This window comes from Aotus nancymaae, unplaced genomic scaffold, assembly GCF_030222135.1.
Source record: "Aotus nancymaae isolate 86718 unplaced genomic scaffold, 86718_ANA_hifiasm-v0.15.2.pri h1tg000008l, whole genome shotgun sequence".
In the NCBI taxonomy this organism is placed as follows: Eukaryota; Metazoa; Chordata; class Mammalia; order Primates; family Aotidae; genus Aotus; species Aotus nancymaae.
The window spans coordinates 6,454,249-6,477,910 of record NW_026988419.1 but is presented as its reverse complement, the minus strand read 5'-3'; the positions used below and the strand labels follow the sequence as shown (position 1 = coordinate 6,477,910).

The window sequence follows — 23,662 nt, the reverse complement described above, 5'->3', positions numbered from 1 at the left end:
CTGATTCACCTGCCTTGGCTTCCCAAAGTGCCGGAATTACAGGCGTGAGCCACCATGCCCAGCCATTAATATTTTTTTTAATGCAAAGAAATGACATAATCCTACTTTAACGAAATCCTCACATTAAAAAAAACCAACCCAAGATACATGATTCTGATTTATTAATCTGAGACACTTCCGTGAAGAAAATAAACATACCAACTAATTTTTTTTTCCTTTGTCAGATGATTTTTTTTGGAGTGCTCATATTTCTGTGTTGTGAATTGTTTATAAAACATTTTTTTCACAAATTAAAAGCAAAACTTGATGAAGCTTTTGTCTCCACTTCTTTCATGCAATTTCAAATTCAAATGTTTCTCACCTGTTTTGGTTAATAGCAAAGCATATTTTCTGCAGTCAGCTTTAGCTGTACTTACATATGAAACAAGATGGTTTTTAAATCATTTTCTTAAAGAGAAAATAGAAGCAAAAATAATGGGAAACTCTAAATCTCAGAAATCATTTTTACAAAATGATTAAAAACTAGACCTGGCATAGTGGCTCACACCTATAATCCTACCACTTTCAGAGGCTGAGGCCAGTGGATTATTTGAGCTCGGGAGTTTGAGACCAACCTGGGCAACATAGTGACACTCTGTCTCTACAAAAATGAAAATTTAAAAAAAATTAGCTAGGCATGGTGGTGTGCACCGGTAGTCTCAGCTACTCGGAGGCTGAGGTGGGAGGACCGCTTGAGCTCAGGAGATCAAGGTTGTGGTGCGCTATGATTGTGTCTGCACTCCTGCCTGGGTGAGACCGTGTCTCAGAAAGAAAGAAAAACTACTCGATTCCATATATGACTGCAGCTAAAGATTCCTTGTCATCTTTGCATCTACTTGTTTTTATCCAACTTTTAAATAACTTTCCTGAGAATCTTTTGTGTCACAAAAGTCTGTGCCTAGAATTTCACAAGTAACCAAATGAAAATAGGGATGAAATCTAGACCTAACTATTTAAAAGCAGATGACGTGACACCTTATGTGGAAAACTGCTAGAAATAAATCAAAACCTGACAATGGTCCTGGATGTGGTGGCTCACATCTGTAATTCCAGCACTTTGGGAGGCCAAGGCAGGTGGATCACTTGAGTGCAGGAGTCTGAGACCACCCTGAGCAACATGATGAAACCTCATCTCTACAAAATACAAAAAATTAGCTAGGCGTGACGGCACATGCTTGTTGTCACAGCTACTCAGGAGGTTGAGGCTGGAGACTCACCTGAGCCTGGGAAGTTAAGGCTTCGTTGAGCCATGATCACACCACTGCACTCCAGCCTGGGCAACTGAGCAAGAGAATGTCTCAAACAAAACAAAATAAAAAGAAAAACCTGACAATGTATCATTGCTTTTGGTTTATAAACCTACAGAGCTTTTTTACCTTGATGACTAAATGTATGTTGTAGCAATGTTCAGAGAGCAAATAGTTAAATGAAAAGCTGGCTTAGTTGTGTCTAATTTATTATAAAGTAGTCAACATTTAATATTGCAATTGACTTAAATCCTTCTGAAATTCTTAGAGCAAGTTCAGGAAGACAGAAGAGAGAGGAATACTGTTCAGTTTTAGGAGTGGTTGGTAAAACTTACACTGCTATGGTTATAAGAAGCATGTAGCTTGACTTGAATATCAAATAGCCAGCATAGCATGCCCAGATGTTGGCTGTGTAATGCATGAGCAATAGAGAACCGGCATTGACAACTGAGAAGACCGCCAGAGCCAGCTCTCCCAGAAGGTCCCAGTTGACTTTCACAAAACCCACTGCAAAGGCAGTCACAGCCCCTGTAAAAGAAACACTGAAAACAATCAAATATAATGACTTTGCATGCAAGAAGTATCAACACCCTCTCTTAAAAACCCAGGTCTCGGGTAATTCTAAAAGATGAATATATTGCTTTCACAAAATTGTGTGGTGGACCTGAATGCGAATCTATCCTTTCCTCGACCATGTTTTCTTTTGGCTTTTCTTTTCACTTGCTATTCTTTTGGCCATTTAGTGATCACACTTTTAACTGTGGTATGTGTCAACTACATACCAGGCACTGTACTCTGCAGAGGGGCAAGAAAGATTCCTAACCACAGAGGTGTGGGGAGGAATGATACATTAACCTAGTCACTCAAAACAACGTACGGGAATGGAAAAAGATGAGATAAGTTCTCTGGGAATACACCTGGCCTATTTGCCTTTCTTTTCTCAGTTTTGTTGTCTTTTTCAGTGATGAGTACCAGATGTGTTGCAATGATAGTTTTACTCTTTTTTCCTTGCTCCACCAAGTTTTAGTCTTTATTTTTAATCTTTAGTAATCTTAGGCCAGGCATGGTGGTTCATGCCTGTAATCCCAGCACTTTGGGAGGTCCGGGCAGGAGGATCACCTGGTTGGGTGTTTGAGACCGGCCTGACCAACATGGAGAAACCCCGTCTCTACTAAAAATACAAAATATATATATATATATATGGTATTTTATATATATATATATATGGGTGTGGTGGCACATGCCTGTAATCGCAGCTACTTGGGGGTGCTGACGCAGGAGAATAGCTTGAACCCAGGAGGCTGGAGGTTGTGGTAAGCCGAGATCATGCCATTGTACTCCAGCCTGGGCAACAAGAGCAAAACTTTGTCTCAAAAAAAAAAAAAAAAAAAAAAAAAGTAATCTTAGTCATATTTCCAATCTCCACCGTAAAGTCTTCAACATCTGACCTAATTTACTTGAGAAGCTTTGGGTGAAAACATCTATATTGACTTACAGAGTTCAAGAAATTGAATAATTGACAGTAATTAGGGTTAGTACGTGCTGTTCTCTTTAACAAAAATAAAAGATATTTAGGGCAGAGCACAGTGGCACACTCCTGTAATCCCAGCACTTTGGGAGGCCGAAGTGGGAGGATCACCTGAGGGCAGGAGCTAGAGACTAGCCTGGTCAACATGGTGAAACCTTGTCTCTACAAAAATACAAAAATCAGTGGTGGAGAGCACCTGTAATCCCAACTATTTGGGAGACTGAGGCAGGAGAATTGCTTGAACCCAGGAGGCAGAGGTTGCAATGAGCTGAGATCATGCCACTGCACTCCAGCCTAAGTGACAAAGCAAGACTCTGTCTAAAATAAATAAATAAATAAATTTCAAAAAAGGTATTTAGATTTCAAATTACTACACTAACATTTTATTAGCTTTCCCACATATGATCATGACTACAAAGAAAAAAATATATATATATCTTCCCCCGACAAATTTGGAACGTGGGAGCAGTAATTTCAGCAAAGCGATTCTGGCACAGTCCTGGTTTTCAGGAGTTAAATTGAAGCTTTCCAAAAGGGACGTAATAGTACAATGAAGGTGACATGAATTTTTTCTAAAACTTTTTGTAAATGAGGGTGGGGCAAATTCTCACTTCCTAAAAATATCTTCAAAGTCTCATTTGACATTTAACCTTCCATTTACTAGGAAATAAATATTTATTGTAGATTAAACTTCAAAAAGAGATTTCCCTCTGATATTAAAATCCTGACTTACACAACTCTTCCACTCCTCATTTAAATATCATGAGAAAGCTGCTTTTGAAAGTTGCTGGTGTATAGCCTACAATTATTATAGGTGCATGCTAGCTAGTTCAAATCCTGTGTTAACAAGACTCTCAGTGAGAATTTGGAATCCTTAATTTGTTTTCTAAAATAATAAAAGCGTACACTCATATATTTATATATTTTGATATTAAAAATAATGCTAAAAGAACAGGGCATGCTGTTAACCCTCGTGCTAATGATGAATTGGAATCTTAGGGATACAACTAGAATTTCATGGTCTGGTGCTAAGCCCTGAGCTTCTAAGAGTTACCTTTTGTAACTACAACACGATAGAAAGTCATGGTATTCTTATTTTTCCAGTGACTTTCATTCTTGATTGAAAACAGTTATTCTGCCTTCTGAACAGAGCTAATTTGCTGCCATGAAGTTCAGTACCTTGAGAAATGGGCTTAAGGTGGTAAAGTCAACAAAGGAAGAGAAAGTGGCATTTGCTTACCTCCAAAGGTTGCAATAGCTTCTACTGCCCCATTATAAATGGAAGAAAGTTGGGACGGTGCCTTGTAATCCCATAGGATTTGAACATAGTTCACGACCTGGTTAAAACCTGCTGTAGCGAAAGCCCACCACAGAGACCAATACAAAAGACGTTTTGAGGAGTAGCACTCCTTCAGATCTTGGAACCACTGCACGAAAACTTCCAAAGTCACATTGCTTGGTTTCAGGCTGTTTGGCTGGCAGTCCTTCGGCTTCCCTGAGGTGCTGGGTGTTTCTGATGTGGGTTTCTGCTCTTCACAGCCTGGTGCTTCACCTTCATAAGTTTCCTCTAATACTGCACTCATGCTTGATGACTTCTTTATTTCTTTGCTGGGTTTTGCATGAAAAAACATGCTCTTCTTGGGCATTGGTAGGAAAAGTGAGCAAATGAAGGCTACGGAGACAGAGGCCAAGGATATGACGTTGAGGTAAAAGTACGACAGGTTCGCCAGGGATACCAAGAGTTGGGCCAGCACGGACCCTGCTGTGTAGGCGACCAGCGTGATGCTCCTGCAGTAGCCGCTCACTCTCTGGTAGTGCTCAGGGCTGACCGCGCTGTATATGTAGGCATAGTAGGCCACCTCGGCGGCGGTGACTATTCCGTAGAAGAACTCTACAACCTGCATGGCCTTCACTCCGTGGCCAAACAAGAGCAGCAGCCAGGTAATGATGAAGCTAATGCCTTGCAAGATGATGACCGGCTTGTAGCGGACGTAATCGGTGAGGACAAACACAGGCAGCAGCAGCACCAGGTAGGAGTATGTCCAAACGGGGAAGATCTCATTTGTTATCTGCAATGTTGGTAAATTGCATGACCATGAAGTACAAGTATTTTACTGAGGTACCTGTGGTTTGTACCTCAAATTCTGCATCCAATTGGAAATTATTTGCATTATGGAGAAATATAATGAGAAAACCGATTTTCAAGGAAATCACTAAGAAAAGATAGTCTCCTTTCTCATTGGTAAAAACCAACCAATTTATACACTTAGATATATCCCAGTAGAAGAATATATTGCCTTAGTGTGCAATCAGAATTATATATTAAGTTTCCATAGTATGTACAGGCCGGGTGTGGTGGCTCATGCCTGTAATCCCAGCACTTTGGGAGGCTGAGGCAGATGGATCACCTGAGGTCAGGAGTTCAAGACTCACCTGGTCAACATGGTGAAACCCTGTCTCTAATAAAAAATACAAAAAAATTAGCTGGGCATGGTGGCAGATGCCTGTAATCCCAGCTACTATTGGAGGCTGAGACAGGAGAATTGCTTGAACCCAGGAGGCGGAGGTTGTGGTGGGCCAAGATTGCACCATTGCACTCCAGCCTGGACAACAAGAGTGAAGCTCTGTCTCAAAAAAAAAAAAAGTATGTACAGGTGAGTAAGTAGATGAGTTAAAAAGTTTTTGGACGCTTCCAAGTTTTTCAGATTCTTAAAAAATACCGTTTTCTTCCTGTACAAATACTAACATTAGATAAAAGACTACAATGTTAAAAGAATCCAACAGCCTTTATTTTCATATGATCTATCACTACATCAACCATTTCAGCCCTTCCAATGTCTGGAAAGATATAGGAAGATAGGGAAAGAGTAAATAACTTTGCCAAATTATAGACTGGAAGCAAGTAATATATCTCATTGTCCTTCTTGGGCAAATATGCTAGGTTCCCAACCTTCCCCCTGCTCCCCCAACAATTCTGCTGATTTGTTTATGCCTCAATTTAAGATGGGCCATCTCAGGCATTTAGACAGAAATGCATGGGAATCTCAATTTTCATGGGAGGAAGGACTGGAATTGCTGATCTGTGGGGCATGATGGGTGAGTGCAGCAGCCTCTCAAATCACTGAATTTACCCACCTTGACACCTGTATCACTGAGGTTGCTGGAGAAAGTAGGAGGGCACAGAGCAAAGACCCCACAACTGAGCTGCTCCGTGGAGGGAGGGTCTATTAACTGGTCCACAGTTGCTGCAGAAGCAGATCCCCATGGATTCATTGAGTTGCTTCTGCTCCTGCATCTGTTCTTTGTTGTCTTAATTGTGGCATGCTTCAACCTGAGCAACTCTGAAACAGGGCTGTCCCTCAGTGATCTGATACTACAGAACAAGCTTGCCTTTCTGTCCTTGTCACCTCACCATCGGAGGCACCAATTAGCCTTGTAGATGAAGCCACACAGTTTACATAGTGTTTTCAAGGCTAAGGCTGGAGATTGTAAAATCAGCCCAGGATAGTTTTGTAGTTCGGTCAGTGCATTTTCCTGTTGTACTTGTTATAAAGAAATATGAGGCCAGGGGTGGTGGCTCACGCCTGTAACCCCAGCACTTTGGGAGGCCGAGACGGGTGGATCTCTTGAGGCCAGGAGTTCAAGATCAGCTTGGCCAACATGGTGAAACCCTGTCTTTACTAAAAATGCAAAAATTAGCTGGGTATGGTGGGTCATGCCTGTAGTGCCAGCTACTCGGGAGGCTGAGGCAGGAGAATCGTTTGAACCTGGGAGACGGAGGTTGCAGTGAGCCAAGATCACGCCGTTGCACTCTAGCCTGTGACACAGGGTAAGACTTCATCTCAAAAAAAAAAAGAAAAGTAAAAAGAAAGGCGTCGATCTTTTAAGTAAGAGAATCTGGCATTCCAGAGAAGGAGGCAGGGGCTGGGAGATAAAGCTGTTAATGGCTCACCTGCTGGTAAATGGTGTCATAAAGAAATACCACAGTTCTTTATGAGATCCTGCTTATTAGCAGCCTGTGAGTTTATTTAGCTCTAGATCCTGTGCCTGACAGTGATGCTGTTTTAGGATTAGTATAATAGAATCAATGGAGACCTGAAAGGTTCTTATCATTAACACAAATGTTAGAACTCTATGCAAGTTAAAAATCTGGTAACACATGTAATGTGTTTTGGCTGCAATTTTTTGCAAGTATGAAGGAGAAATAGTTTGAAAAGTTCTATTATATGACAAATATTATAAAAATCAGGCTCATTAAGCTCAATGTATTCATCTTATTTCAAGTTGAGTGAAGCCCTGTATCCTTGTTCAAGTCCTATAAAATTAAAACATAAATGCACACATTAAGATATGTATTTATGTTAACTTACCTCTGCGCTGGTCAGGTTTTTATCTGGTCCAGATAAATATGGGATAAGAAATGGTTCTGAGGGTCTCATCATGGAGAAAAAACCAAATACGCAGAGGATCACAGTGGGGTAAATCCAGGAATTGCTTGGTGAAGTTTTGTAACAATCCATGGCTGATCAAATGGAAACAAAGAGAAAATTAAGTGATGTTTATTCTTTTTAGCATCTTCCATGCGATGAAAAACTAATTGCGGTTGTTGTTGTTAAACAAAGTCTCACTCTGTTGTCCAAGCTGGAGTGCAGTGGTGTGATCTTGGCTCACTGCAACCTCTACCTCCTGAGCTCAAGCGATTCTCCTGCTTCAGCCTCCCAAGTAGCTGGGATTACAGGTGCACACCACCATGCCTGATAATTTTTTATTTTTAGTAGAGATGGGGTTTCACCATCTTGGCCAGGCTGGTCTTAAACTCCTGACCTCAAGTGAGGAAATGGCTTGAAATTCAAGCGTTAGAAATAAAACCCAATAGAGGATCTCATTTATCACTGCACAGGAACAATAAACAAAAAACAAACCCAACAACCATTTTATGGTGGCTATATTTGAAAACATCTTGCCTTCTCATGTGAATTATCATGTGCACGGAAAATTCACTAATTCCTCCACATTTTAGCTCAAGCTTTACCTTGTTGTAACTCTTAGAGATTTTTGAGGATCCTGCATGTGGTTAATTTCTCTCAGATAATTTACAGGAAGAAAACTAATTTGCTGTATGATGCTTTTCTGCATACTATCTCCTTAAATCTACATAATAACTGTAAAACAGGTATTTTCCCACATTCTCAGAGGAGCATACGGAAGAGCCAAGATGCCCAAACACTGGCTTCAAACCACATGATCAAGATCTGAATCCAGGTCTCCTTACTCCCATCAGGAGCCTTTCACCCACTCCACTCTCCCTCGTTCTGTACGCCCCCTCAGCTGCTGGTATTAACCTAATGACAACCACAGTGAGGGGAAAAACGTGTATTTATAAACACATTCATACTAAAGATTATGGTTTCATAGAGCTTTTAGGGTCAATTACAGTTTGAAAGCAGACGAGAGAGCTGGAGAAGCATTCTCATTTCAGAATAGCAAGTCACCTGGGTGGAATTCCAGGAATCCAGTGGGTGGGGAAGGTAGGAAGGGGGTGTAAGGTAGGAAGGACCTACTGGGTGACATCATTGCAGCTTGCCACTCACCCTACTCTTTCCCAAGGTGACCCCAGACAGCTGCATAATTCCTCTGTTAAGTTTTATAGGGTAAACGCTGTTTATGTCAACAAAGCCCTTGATCAAGCAGTGGAGAGGTAAGAGCAATCAGATTTTGAAACTAGGATTACCGCAATCGTGAGTAATGCTGAGGATGTGAAAATTTTGCCAAAGGCAAATTAGAGTGATTGTTCACCTGCTCCTTTAGCCCAGAAAACAGGGCTTTCTCTTCTTCCTGGAATGCTGCTAAGTTTGCTGGCAATTTCTTTGTTGTTAACGATCTTATAGGATGGCTGTCCTGGATGGGTAATGACTGAGGCTTGGTCATCTTCTGAAGAGTGGACTTGCTGGGGTGGCATCTGCTGGCTCTACATCCAGAGTATCCTCTCCATCTTTGCTGACCATGGATTGTTCATTACATCCAGGTCATTATCTTCTCCATGCATCTGAGACCTAGGACTATGCCATGATGATCCCCAGGCTGCTAAAAGCCTGCTGGATTATCTATCTCTTTGTTTCTATGGTTCTAATACTGCTGTCCAAATCGATTTAGTTGTGAAGGTCAAGCAGAAAAAAACTTACATAATACATGCCCTATTAAAGCACAAGCCCAGGAGGGCAGAGCAGGTGGCCTGGTTCACTGCTTTGCCTTAAGTGCCTAGCATAGCACCTAATACATAGCACTCAAGGAAGATGCTGAATGAATTGAATAAACAAGCAACTATAGCCTACTTGAAGTAAGATAAGGGTGGAAAGAGAGAAGCGTCAGGTACAGTCAAGAATCCGGAAGTTAGGGAAGGCAATCTTACAGAAGGAAGTGTATGAGTCATGCCTCACCACTGAGAACAAATGCAAACGCTGTCTGCTTTTCCTGAGTGCTTCATCTCACTTCCTAGCTTCATCCCTTAAATGGCAGGAAGATCTTCAACTCTGCAAGTGCTTTGCCATTTATGACCAGGACTATGATAATTGAATTACTTATACAATCTTTTAAAATAATTTTTACATTTGGAAAATGATTTAATTTTTCTTCGAGCATTCTGTGAGGCATAGAGAGGTGGTGTGGTTGTCACTGGATAGATGGGGAGGTGGAGGGCTAGAGGTGGTAAGATTTGTGCTGGTTTTCACCTTCAACAAACGTCAGAGCCTAGACTTGGCCTCAGTTTTCCTAATTCCAAGTTCAGCTATCTTTCCTTCTACCCTCTGTTGAGAGAGCCTGGCTATATCCTTAATATTCCCGTGATAAACTAAGCATGGTGCCCAGTGCTTTGGGAGGCTGAGGCAGGAGTGTCACTTGAGATCGAGAGATCAAGGTGGCAATGAGCCGTGATTGCACCACTGCACTCCAGCCAGGGCAAGAGTGAGACCCTGTCTCAAAAAAAAAAAAAAAAAAAAAAAATCCAATTTCAGTTTATTTTAAAAAAGTGATTTTCATATTATTGTGCCAAGGAAATTTAGAATGGGGTTGCAAACAGGATGATGATGATGATTATTATTATTCTGAGATGGAGTCTTACTCTGTTGCCCAGGCTGGAGTGCAGTGGTGCAATCTCGGCTCACCGCAACCTCTGTCTCCTGGGTTCAAGTGATTCTCCTGCCTCAGCCTCCGGAGTAGCTGGGATTACAGGCACCCACCATGCCCAGCTGATTTGTGTGTTTTTAGTAGACACAGGGTTTCGCCATGTTGACCAGGCTGGTCTTGAACTTTTGACCTCAGGCGTTCTGCCTGCCTCAGCCTCCCAAAGTGCTGAATTACACGATTTTTTTAATGGTACAAAAAATGTTAACTATCAGAATGCATTGCAGAGAAAGGCTAAGCTTTTTTTCTGAAACTTCTGTGTGGGTCAGCAATATATAAATACAAATAGGTGACCATAATGTCCACTATCTTACTATGGGACACAGCACTAAGTTAGAAATTGTAGAGGGAGACTGGGCTCAGTGGCTCATGCCTGTAATCCCAACACTTTGGGAGGCCAAGGGAGGATGATTGCTTGAGATCAGGTGTTCAAGACCAGCCTAGACAACATAGCGAGGCTCTATCTCTTAAAAGAAGAAAAAAAGGACATACACATTCATGTATCTTTCTGGGCTCCCAGTCAGCCGGCACGTCTGCCGGGGACTCTTGGCCAGCAAGAGGGTTCCAACCTGAATAGGGGAGTGCGCTGGAAGAAAAGAAAGAATAGAGAGGTCCGGAGGGTCAAGTGAGCCGTTTGCTCAAATGACAAATTTATTTTTGCACACAGTTAGTATATATATCTTTGTCCTACTTTGTTTGCAGGAACAGACACCAATATCTCATACATCAAAGGGAACAGAAAGTCCTGGGATACAAGCTTAGGCAGCAGATAACACAATAGTAAAATCAGGTACACAATCCGATACAATCAAGTCATCCAGACGGGTCTCATTATCAGGTTGGGGAAAGCTAAAGTTAAAAAGTTAACTATCTATGCAAGGCACCAGAGAGGCCGTAAGCCTGTTATCTAAGCAAACAGCAGTCACAAGAACAAGCACAGGACCCAGCAAATGGGTAGACAAAGTCATAAAAAGCAGAAACAGAAAATAAACACAATGTCTTCTCAGACCACATAGGTATCACCTTATCGTCTAGCAAAGTTGCTTTTAGATATCCTTTGATCTCAGTTTAACTTTCCCCGATCTCGACTGCCTCCAACAAGAAACTGTGTCCGGGCTCAAGCTCACCATATGGTGAGGCCCAATTCCGAGGGGCCTCACATGGGAGCGATCCCCACATATCTTTATAATAGAATGATTTATATTTTTGGGGTATATACCCAGTAATGGGATTGCTGGGTCAAATGGTATTTCTGCTTCTAGATCTTTGAGGAATTGCCACACTTTTTTACACATGGTTGAGCTAATTTACATTCCTATCAACAATATAAAAGTATTCCTTTTTCTCCACAATTTGGCCAATGGGAACTGAATGATGAGAACACATCGACACATAGGGGTGAACAGCACGCTCTGGGGTCTGTCAAGGGAACAAGGGGTGGGGGGCGGAGAATAGCTAATGAATGCTTGGCTTATACCTAGGTGATGACTTGATTTGTGCAGCAAACCACCATGCCAAACATTTACCTATATAACAAACCTGCAGATCCTGCACACGTACCCCATAACTTAAAGTAAAAGTTGATGAAAAACAAACAAAGATTTAGCTTGCAGTGGTGGAGCATGCCTGTAATCCTAGCTACTTGGGAGGCTGAGGTGAGAGGATCATTTTGGAGTTCGAGGCTGCAGTGAGCTATGATCATGCTGCTGCACTCCAGCTTGGGCTACAGAGTGAGACCCTGTCGAAAAAAAAAATTGCAGAGGGAAAAACAGGACTAATTATGAACACATGTCCCACCTGTGTTGTCTGGGAGGATCACATCCCCCACAACAAAATATTATTCTAGAATAGACCTTTTTTTTTGTCATTTTTCCATTTATCATTCCATTTTGAACTCATAATATTATCTGCCTCTAAAAAGCGCTCTAGACTTCCCTTTGCTTCCATTGCTTCTAAGGTAAGGACCTGAATTGACTTGATTTTCTGAGTTCATACCTGTGAGAGCCAGATGTTTACCTGTCCCCTTCATTTTCTGTGCATTCCAAATCACAAGATAATCCTTTTAAAAGTTGCTCCTGTAGCAGTAATCCTCACCCATTACTATAAGCTCCATCACTTTTTAAAAAGGAATAAGAACACCGTATAAGCAGTAGATTAAAAATTTAAAAAGGCTGAGTGTAGTGGCTCATGCCTGTAATCCCAGTGCTTTGAGAGGCTGAGTTGAGTGGATCACCTGAGGTCAGGAGTTCAAGACCAGCCTGGCCAATGTAGTGAAACCCTGTCTTTACTAATAACACAAAAATTAGCCAGGCGTGGTGGCGAGCACCTGTAATTTCGCTACTTGGGTGGCTGAGGCAAGAGAATCGCTTGAACCCGGGAGATGGAGGTTGCAGTGAGTCGAGATCACGCCACTGCACTCCAGCCTGGGCAACAGAGAATGACTGTGTTAATAACAACAACAGAAAAAGGCACATTCGCCAAACAAGTCAGCCTATCAGGCTCTCATGATTTGAAACATGCAGTGAAGATGCCGAAGTAAAAAGGAAGGGTGAATTCATCAGCTGCTCCTTTTAGCAGAGACTCAGAGCAGCTAAATCCACAACAGACCTTACCTTGGTGGCCTTGGACACACGGGAGAGTTTGCAGCGGCACAGCGTTAGCTACAACAGCAGATGGGGGAGGTGAACCCTGAGCTTTGGCCTTGGCTCCACTCCGGAGCCACAGTGATCCTGGGCAGGTCACAGTCTCTCTGCTCCACCTGCACAGCAGACCAGAGTGTACCTGCCCCCTGACCCTGTTGCAGCACACCACGTGGGCCCTGAAGAAAATGACCACGGACACTGTAGGGATACACAGAGGCGCTGATCCAGCCAGCACCTTTGACTTTGAATGAGCCAACACCTTTGCATGGCAAGTGGCCACTTCAATTGCCGTGGAACTGACGTGTTCTCTTCTTCTTTTGCTGCTAGGAAAGTGATTATTTTTTGCCCAGGCGCGGTGGCTTATGCCTGTAATGCTACTACTTTGGTAGGCCAAGGCAGGTGGATTGTTTGAGCTCAGGAGTTCGAGACTAGCCTGAGCAACCTGGTGAAACCCCGTCTCTACATAAAATACAAAAATTAGCCAGGCATAGTGATGCGCGCCTGTAATCCAGCTACCTGGGAGGCTGAGGTGGGAGGATCGCTGGAGACTGGAAGGCAGAGGTTGCAGTGAGATGAGATGGTGCCTCTGGACTCCAGCCTGGGCAATAGAGCAAGACCCTGTTCTCAAAAGATATAAAAATAATACAATAATTTTAAAAAATAAAAATAATTATTTTTCATGTTGTGAAAAAAGCCACAGCTGTCCCACCAGGGATGCTTCATTTCTCTACTGTTTTGCCTCCAGCTTTTCTCAATGTCTATTTTTTTTCTGGAGACAGAGTCTCCCTCTGTCACCAGGTTGGAGTGCAGTGGTATGATCTCAGCTCACTACAACCTCCACCTCCTGGGTTCAAGTGATTCTCCTGCTTCAGCCTCCTGAGTAGTTGAGATTACAGGTACACACCACCATACCAGGTTAATTTTTTTGTATTTTTAGTAGAGACGGGATTTCACCATGTTGGCTAGGCTGGTCTCGAACTCCTGACCTTGGGTGATCCACCCACCTTGGCCTCCCAAAGCCCAGGATTACAGATGTGAGCCACCACACCCAGCCTGAATCTCTGCTTTGAGCCCATTGCCACATATTCCACATAAGGCCACACCGCTCACTGCTGCCTCCTCCTCTTTGGGGTGTGTGGGGTGCCACAGCCATTTGAAAAATAAATCTTGCTAGCATACCTAATCCTACTTCATTTGAAAATGCTCTTAGGTTTTTTTGAAATCTCCCATAAAATTTAAAGTTTACTTGTATTTTGACTATGAATGAATTGGGCAGAAATGGCTTCTCACGATTTTTGTTTTTATCTACCTTGCAACCTACTATATGTTTGCAAAATTTCTTTTACTGCAATCTACTACATGCTTGTAGTCTCTTGGTATCAGAGTTCAATTCTTTTCTTTCTTCTTTTATTTCAATTATTACCATGTCATTGGCTTTTCCACTTTTAATCATCTCCTTAAATAGTTCTTCCCACCTGGCAGCCAGGCACATTGGCTCATGCCTATATAATCCCAGCACTTTGGGAGGCTGAGGCGGGAGGATTGCTTGAGCCCAGGAGTTTGAGACCAGCCTGGACAACATAGTGAGACCCCGTCTCTATTAAAAACAAAACAAAACAACAACAACAGAAAAAACCCCAAAAACCAAAACTTTCCAGCTGGCTGCAAGCTACCCTTCTTTCACAGACAAATGCTTTAACAATTGATTGTTAAGTGTCCAGTTGATTTTTGAAACTATCTCTGAAACTCCCAATTTTCTTCTAGTGACTACAAGATAAGTTCATTTGTCATCCTAATTCTGTGGTACAGAAAAATTAAGGGTTTTTTTGTTTGTTTGTTTTTAGTGGGAAACAAAAAAAATTACTTCATTGCCAGGATCCCTTTTGGAGTGAGTGACAAATGAAGGCTGGGTCCGCTGCTGTATTTCCTTCAGTGAGCCTTAACTCAGAGTCATTGTGCAGATTAAGCTCTTTCCATACTTGTACACACACCAATGTTCAAGTATTGTTTGTATATGCATTGGGGAATCATATTGGACCTAAGCTAATTTACTAATATTACTGTTAGTGAGAAAAGAGAGGTAACTAAATGTCCATTAAACAAGGAATGAATAAACAATGATAAATTTTGGCAACCAATACTAATTAGCAATAAAAAGGAGTGAACTATTGCAAATACTTGAATGAATATTAAAAAAAAAAAATTGCTGTGCCAAAGAATCCAGACACAAAAATGCATGATTTCATTAACATATAAAGTCCTAAAATATGCAAAACTTATCTGTAGTGATGGAAATTGGATTGGTGGTTGCCTGGGGTGGGGGGTAGGGAAGGGAGTGACAGCAGAAGAGCACAGGGGAACTTCCTGGGGTGACCAAAACACTCTACACTTTGTGATGATGTTACAAACATTCGTCCAAACTCATGTATTAATACTATACACTTACATTATACATTTGCTTGTTTGTAAACCATACTGCTATGGTTTGAATATCTGTCCTCTTCAAAACTCATGTTGAATCTTAATACCAGGCCCGGTGCAGTGGCTCTCGCCTATAATCCCAGCACTTAGAGAGACGGAGGCAAAAAGATTGCTTGAGGCCAGGAGTTAAAGATTAGACTGGTCAAGATAGCAAGAACACAGTTCTGCAAAAAAAATTAAGTAAATTAGCTGGACATGGTGGTTCATGCCTGTAGTCCAAGCTACTGAGAAACTGAGACAGGAGGATCCTTGAGCCCAGGATGTCAAGGCTGCAGTGAGCCATGATTGCACCATTGTATTCCAAGTTGGGCTGGAGAGTGAGACCCTATAGTAAAAAAATAAAAAAAAGAGGTGGGGCTTTTCAGAAGGGCTCTGTGCTTATGAATGGATTAGCCCATTCATGAATTAATGGAGTCAAAGGTTAATGGATTAATGAGCTATTATGGGAGGGGAACTTGTGAAAGAGAAAGAGAAAGCCCTGAGCTAGCAGCCTTAGCCCTTGAACCATGTGATGCCTGTGCCGTCTTGGAATTCTTTACAGTCCATACCAGGAAGAAGGCTCTCACCAATGTGCCCCCTCAACCTTGAACTTCGCAGCCTCCATAACTGTAAGAAATAAAACACTAGGTCAGGCACGGTGGCTCATGCCTGTGTTCCCAGCATTTTGGGAGGTTGAGGAGGACGGATCAGGAGGTCAAAAGATCAAGACCATCCTGGCCAACATGGTGAAATCCAAAATTAGCTGGGTGTGGTGGTGCATGCCTGTAGTTTCAGCTACTCAGGAGGCTAAGGCAGGAGAATTGCTTGAACCCAGGAGGTGGAGGTTGCAGTGAGCTGAGATTCCAGCCTGGCAACAGAGCAAGGCTCCGTCACCAAAAAAAAAAAAAAAAAAAAAAAGAAAAGAAAAGAAAGAAAGAAAGAAAGAAAGCCATTTTCTTTATAAATTTCCCACGTTCAGGTATTGTTATAAGCAACAGAAAACAGATAAAAATAAAAAGATGTACTTCAATAAAGATAATTTGAAAGAAAATCACTGATACATGGAAGAAAATAAACCAGTCTCAAACATCATCCTGCATACAAGAATCTAGACACAAAAAGGACATAACCATAAAGATTCCGTTTATGCCAGGTCCCAAACAGTCAAAACTACTTCATGCTTATAGAAATCACAAAATGCGGCTGGGCATGGTGGCTGAGGCCTGTAATCTCAGCACTTTGGGAGGTTGAGAGGCAGGTGGATCACGAGGTCAGGAGTTCGAGACCAGCTTGGCCAACATAGTGAAACCACCTATCTCTACTAAAATACAAAAATTAGCTGGGTGTGGTGGCTCGCACCTGTAGTCCCAGCTCCTCAGGAGGCTGAGGCAGGAGAATTGCTCCAACCTGGGAGGCAGAGGTTGCAGTGAGCTGAGACCACGCCATTGCACTCCAGCCTGGGTGATAGAGTGAGACTCCTTCTCAAAAAAAAAAAAAGACAAAAGAAAAAGAAATCACAACTGCGGTCATCCTGGAGGCAGGGGTAGGTGAGAACTGATGGTAAAGGGCACGGGGGAGCTCTCTGAGTTGATGAAATATCCTATATCTTGATGGGATATAGTTACATGGGTGTATACAATTACAAACACTTAAAATCTTTGTTTGCATGTAGATTATACCTCAACTTAAAAAAATGCATTCTACTCTCCCTCATCCAAAGCATTTTACTGTGCTCTACTCTCTCTAGCTCTGGGCTTCTTCCAGCGGTGCAATGACTAAGGTTATTTCAAATTCCACATCAGGGCAAGGCTTCCATACAATAGGAAAACCAAACAGGATCTTTGAAATTGAGTCTGTCCCAGAAAATTTCTGATGAAAACATGCCCATAAAGCAAAGCTCGGACAGGCCAATAAACCTTGTAAGTTTGGCCACGTATAACACTCTTCAATTAATACATATAGAATAAGAGTTACCTGTTTTTTTCTGTGCCCAGCGTTTCTTTCTTTCTAGAACCATGCTGGTTTCCTGCCTTCCGATTCAACTTCTTCTCCTTCCTGCTGCCCACCACTATGAAAATCCCAGGCACAACACCCCTTCCTCTCCCTGGCGTCTCTCGTCCTCCTCCTTCAGAGACAGCTGCCAAGAGCAATAGCTTTATACGCAGAAGCCCATCCTCTTCTGGTGGCTTTACGTACTGGAGCCAACCCTCTTCTGCAGCCAATGTCATTTGAAATCCCATTTAAAAAAAAAAAGCAGACACCCAGATTCAGATCTTTCTGAAACACAAGTGATTAGAGAGATAATAACACCTTCCCCTGACTATTCTTTTTTTTTTTTTTTTTTTTTTGAGAGAGAGTCTTCCTCCATTTCCCAGGCTGAAGTACAGTGGTGCAATTTCCACTCACCGCAACCTCTGCCTCCCGGGTTCAAGTGATTCTCCCACCTCAGCCTCCCAAGTAGCTGGGACCACACACAGGTACCCGCCACCAGGCCCGGCTAATTTTTGTATTTTTTTTTTTTGAGACGGAGTTTCGCTCTTGTTACCCAGGCTGGAGTGCAATGGCGCGATCTCGGCTCACCGCAACCTCCGCCTCCTGGGTTCAGGCAATTCTCCTGCCTCAGCCTCCCAAGTAGCTGGGATTACAGGCACGCGCCACCATGCCCAGCTAATTTTGTGTGTTTTTAGTAGAGACGGGGTTTCACCATGTTGACCAGGATGGTCTCGATCTCTTGACCTTGTGATCCACCTGCCTCGGCCTCCCAAAGTGCTGGGATTACAGGCGTGAGCCACCGCGCCCGGCCGTGTTGTTGGTTTTTGTAAGAGCAGAAACAAGTGATTTATTTTTTATTTTTAGTAAAGGTGGGGCTTTGCCATATTGACCAGGCTGGTCTTGAACTGGCCTCAAGCAATCCACCTGCCTCGGCCTCCCAAAGTGCTAGGATTACAGGTGTGAGCTACCACGCCCGGCCTAAGTGATCTTTAACATGCTTCAGATTTTATTTTTTCATATATAGTACCATTCTTTTTAATTTGTGTGAGGTATTTGCTGGTAAATTAATTATTGCCTTCCAAATTCTGTTTATTCTCTATGTTTATGTTCAGATCAATCTAGTATTAGGTGCAGCAGGAAGAATATGCGTAAGAAAACCATAAAACTTATGGGGGCATCTTAGGGAGTCAACTGACCCTAGCCCGGGCAAAGTGGCGAGATCTCATCTCTATAAAAAATACAAAAATTGGCGTGGTGGCTCATATCTGTAATCCCAGCACTTTGGGAGGGCCAGGTGGGTGGATCTTGAGGTCAGGAAATCGAGACCCTCTTGGCCAACGTGGTGAAACCCCGTCTCTACTAAAAATACAAAATTAGCCGAGTGTGGTGGCATGTGCCCTTTAGTCCCAAGTACTTGGGAGACTGAGGTGGGAGAATTGCTTGAGCCCAGGTCAAGGCTGTGGTGAGCGGAGATCCCACCACTGCACTCCAGCCTGGGCGACAGAGTGAAAGAAACCCAAAAACCAAAATCAAAACAAAAAAAAAAAAAAAAAGGAAAGTCAGCTGACCATCTAGTCATTGAGATGCAGTGGAAGTATCTGATTAGATACATTGAGAGAAGGTGGGGTTGCAGGGAAAAGTTCGGATTAAAGAAAAATGAAGGGGAGCCGCGGTGGCTCAGGCCAGTTGTCCTGGCGCATAAGGAGGTGATGTTGCACGTCCGAGGCCAGCCTGGGCAACATAGAAGCCTCTCATCCATTAGAAAAAAAAAAAAAGAAAGAAAATAGTAAAGAAAAGAAAAATTAGGAATCATTGGAGCTATTTAACAACTCTGTAAATTTTAACAACAGATAGCAATGTTAAATCCTTTATTATCTGTAGATGTGCAAATAAAATTATCCAGTGAAGGACAAGTCTTCCTTTCCCCATGGAAAGCCAGTTTCAATATTCCCGGACTATATTTCAATATTCGATATTCCTGATCTACAAACATACCCATTCTTTGGATTCATCTTTAATCTGGCTATAACAGCCTCACCAGTTTCGTGAGTGCTAGGACTCAGAAGCTGATACCCCAAAATACGGGACTTTGACATGCTGGAGACATCAAGGTCTCTCTGACCTTCCCTGCTCCTAGCTCGACAGAGCCTTTATCTGCTTAAGATCCAGACCCACCAAAAGGAACAATTGTTTCTTTTCCCCTCCCTGTAAGACCAAGAATATACCCACGCCTGAACAGACCCTTTCACAAGATAATGTAGCTTCTTTTCTCCCCTGACCCATTCATTCTCCCTAGCAAGCACCTCAACAGAACTGCTCTTCTCTTCCCTTCCATAACCTGCCAGAGTGATCTAGAAGCTTCTGACACATGATGCAGGGTGGGGTAATCAATCACTCTGATTCTCCCTGTGTGCGTGTTACATAGATGTGTATGCATTTACCATTACATGACCCTAAGAGTCTTGTTGCTCTATTACCAATAATGACTGAAGGAAATTGGTATTTTTGTCCATTTCAGCTACTACTAGGATAATCTTATAAGTTATTTGGAAAGTTACGTTTTGGTCCATTTAATATATGTGCCTCGATGAAAAAACACCTTTCGCCACAGGGGACACCAATGTTTCAATAGGAGGAAAACACATGATTTTTTTTTTTTTTTTTTTTTTTGATGCAAAGTCTTACTCTGTCACCAGGCTGGAGTGCAGTGGTACGATCCCGGCTCACTGCAACCTCCGACTCCCAAGTTCAAGCCGTTCTTCAGCCTCAGCCTTCCGAGAAACTGGGATTACAGGCACCCACCACCACGCCTGGCTAATTTTTGCGTTTTTAGTAGAGATGGGGTTTCACCCGAGGGCCAGGCTGGTCTCGAACTCCTGAACTCAAGTGATCCTCCCGCGCAGCCTCCCAAAGTGCTGTTATTACAGGCGTGAGCCACTAGCCCGGCCTGAGAGTACTTTTAGAAAACATTATTTCTTTACCCTTTTCAAACCTGAAGCACTCCAAAAGTCTCAACCTTTTGCACATTTGCTGCAGCGACATTGATTTGGTAAATAGATGTCACACTGTTATTTGATGACCTAGGTATCCTTTCCAGCAGTGTTATTGTAAGATGTAGTGTTTTCTTTTAGTTTCAATTAACTAAATTTCAAGTGGTTCCCCCAAAAAACCCCTGCTCTCTTAAATTCAAACTCACCTCTATTTTCCTCACTAGGAAAGACCTTTTTTCCATCCTTGGATTGGAATTTGGAATTCTGTGCTAAGATGCCTTTCAGTTAAAATCTGCCAACGCGGGTTGTAACCTTAGGAGGTGCCGGCACTTTACGAAAATCGTGGTTTTGTTTAATCTGCTTTCCCAAAAGGCTGCGAATGGGAATTCCAGACAAATCCACTTGGGTGAGTCACAGCACGCGAGCTGTGGGCCTCCTCACGCGTCTCGGAGTGTAGCCCAGGCCCGCGGATCCAGGAGCCCGTCCCCAGCTCTCCAAACCCGAGAAGAGGGAGGCGACGCTGCTGAGAGCGAGGGATGACGGTGCTCCTTCAATTAATTCGCCCCGGAGATGTTCTTACCTACATAAGGGGGTCTCTGTTCACCAGATCGCTCACTTGCGGGACGACCAGCACCCGCAGCTGTCGGATGGATCCAGGCGCTCTTGATGGGGCGGGGGCGGAGCCTGCCTGGCCGAGAGCCCGGGGCCACGCCCCCACGTTTTGCATACGCGAGTCGGGGCCTCCAGACCTTTCATCGCAGTGGGGAAGCCCAGGTTTCCCTGGGCCAGGGCCGGTTTTCTGGGCAAAAACAGTCAACTCCGCCGAAAGGAGCAACTTAAGTAATACACTGACATTCAGCATAATGAAGCAGGATGGCCTGAATCCAACGTCGATCGTTTGTTTTATTTATAAATATGTCCTTTCTTATGAATCCAAGGCTGGCTGTGACCCCCACTCTACACTGAAGAAAGTGAAGCCGAAGGAAGCAGGCCTCCCCTTCCCTTCCCCTTCCCCTTCCGTCCTCCTCCCCTCCTTTTCCCCTCCCCTTCCCCTCTCCTCCCCTTCCCCTTTTCCTCCCCTTCCCTCTGCTCCCCTCCTCTCTTCCTTTCTTTCCTTCCTTCCATCCTTCCTTTCTTTCCTTCCTTCCATCCTTCCTCTCTTTCTTTCTTTCTTTCTTCTTTCTTCTTTCTTTTTCTTTCTCTCTCTTTCTCTCACTCTCTTTCTTTCTTTCTTTCTCTTTTCTTTTCTCTTTCTTTCTTTTAGACGGGGTCTCACTTCATCTCCCAGGCTGAAGTACAGTGGTGCAAACCCAGCTCACTGCAACCCCCATCTCCCAGTCTCAGTGATCCTGCCTCAGCCTCCCAAGTAGCTGGGCTTGCAGGTAGGTGCCACCACATCACATTATTTTATTTTATTTTGTTTTTGTAGAGACAGACTCTCACTATCTTGCTCAGGCTGGTCTCGAACTCCTGGGCTCAAAGAATCCTCCTGCCTTGGCCTTCCAAAGTGTTGAGATTACAGGTGTGAGCCACTGCACTCAGCCTACAAATAGTGTATATATTAACGTGAAACTTCTTATTTAAAAGAGGATTTTTTAGAAAAAGCATTACAAAGTACTTTTTGGTTAAAATGGAAAAAAGATTTTTATTTTTGTTCATCTCTTTGTGGAATTGAAAACCACCCTCCTGAAGATAAACACTGCATGGCTTCTAAGGGCTACTAGCAGAAGTGAAATGGATTAAAAGACCCCCAGGTGTCTTGGTTTTCCATCCTACGGCTCTGTCCTGCGTTTCCTATTTTCATCCTCCTGTGATTTGTGAAAAGTCCTGAGCTGAACATCAGGTGTAGGAGTTCCCTGGTCATTGTGCCACAAGGAGCCCTTGCAAATTGCTGTGTTCTCCCAGAGAGTATTGTGAAATTTCCTTAAAGCCTGAAGGTGTTATGATTTCCTCCACACCTCTTGATGAGGATGAGTTCAAATTGGATCTTGAGAAGTTTACTCTGATTCTCTAATATCCCATAGCCATAGTCTAAGTCAGAGAGAGGTATTGAGGAATTCATTTATGCATAGAAACATAAATGATACATTTGCAGATTACATGACGTGACATTTGAGTTTGATCCCATACGATTGTGTGGGGAGATGGGTGTGGATGGGGTCATAGATGACAAAAGATTGGCCATGTGTTGGTTGTTGTTTACTTGGGTGATAGTTCTTAGAAACTGATTGTACTGTTTTTCACTTTTGTATATATTTGGCATTCTTCATAACAAAATATTTTAAAAATCACTTATTCTGACTGGGCACAGTGGCTAATGCCTGGAATCCAGCACTTTGGGAGGCCGAGAAGGGTGGATCCCTTGAGCCCAGGAGTTCGAGACCAGCTTGGGCAACATAGTGAGACCTTTTCTCTACAAACATACAAAAATTAGTCGGGCATAGTAGCATGCACCTTTAGTCCCAACTGCTTGGGAGGCCGAAGTGGGAAGTTGGCTTGAGCTTAGGAGGTGGAGGTTGCAATGAGCTGAGATCACCCCATTGTACTCTAGTCTGGGTGACAGAGCCAGACCCTGTCTCAAAACAACAACAACAACAAAAACGACACACATAAAATCATTTATTCATTAAGAAGTTATTTATTCCTTTTGGTCCCGGCAGCGGCAGGACTGAGCCACGGACGCCGTCCCTTCACTTTCAATGTCCGCTCCGCTGCCGGCCCCGCCACCATCACGGAACAGGCCGTCTCCTTTGCTAAAAGCGTCCTGGCAGGAGGCATGGCCGCCGCCATCTCCAAGACGGCCCTGGCCCGGATCCAACGGCTCAAGCTGCTGCTGCAAGCAGCACAAAAGCATCGTGGACCTCATCGTCCGCACCCCAAGGAGCAGGGCGTGCTGTCCTTTTGGAGGGGCAACCTGGCCAACGTCATCCGCTATTTCCCCACGCGAGCCCTCCACTTGGCCTTCAAGGATCAGTACAAGCAAATCTTCCCGGGGTTGGCGGGGTGGGGCGGGGGCAAGCACACACCGTTCGTTCCGGAGGTACTTTACAGGTAACCTGGCTCCCTGCGGCGCGGTCGGCGCGACCTCCTTCTGATTCATGCACCCCCTGGATTTCGCCAGAACCCGCCCGGCAGCCGACGTGGGGAAGTCGGGCACAGAGCGCGCGTTCCAAGGCCTGGGAGACTGACTGCCTGGCGAAGGTCACCAAGTCCCACAGCGTCTGGGACCGGTATCGGGGCTCCAGCGTCTACGTGCAGGGCATCATCATCTACCCTGCCGCCTACTTCTGCGTGTACCACACGGCCAAGGGCATCCTCCCCGACCCCAGGAACACGCACATCGTGGGGAGCTGGATGATCGCGCAGACGGTGGGGCCCGTGGCCGGTGTGGTCTCCTACCCCTTCCACCCGGTGCAGCCGCGGAGGATGATGCAGTCCCGGCGCAAAGGAGCTGACATAAGTACACGGGCACCGCTGACTGTTGGAGGAAGATCTTTGGAGACAGGCGGGTAAGGCCTTCTTCAAGGGGGCAAGGGGGGCGCCTTCCTGCTGGTCCTGGACGACGAGCTGAAGAAGGTCATCTAA

General features: G+C 43.8%; 1 protein-coding gene and 1 pseudogene across 6 annotated transcripts in view; one reads left to right on the top strand and one right to left on the bottom strand.

The window, feature by feature from the left end:
- SLC19A3 (solute carrier family 19 member 3) overlaps window positions 1–20,693 on the bottom strand; it is a 26,469-nt gene extending 5,776 nt beyond the window's left edge. Inside the window, exons 1-6 of one of the 6 annotated variants that reach the window (XM_021666364.2) lie at window positions 20,284–20,644; window positions 17,070–17,307; window positions 10,486–10,579; window positions 7,185–7,336; window positions 4,055–4,883; window positions 1,622–1,814 (exon numbers count right to left, since the gene is read on the bottom strand). In XM_021666364.2, coding sequence (XP_021522039.2) covers window positions 1,622–1,814; window positions 4,055–4,883; window positions 7,185–7,336; window positions 10,486–10,489 — 1,178 coding nt within the window. In that variant the 5' untranslated portion in view covers window positions 10,490–10,579; window positions 17,070–17,307; window positions 20,284–20,644. The other 5 variants (XM_021666359.2, XM_064372919.1, XM_021666371.2 and 2 more) reach the window with 5 other exon arrangements.
- Window positions 20,614–23,662, top strand: LOC105712698 (ADP/ATP translocase 3-like; annotated as a pseudogene).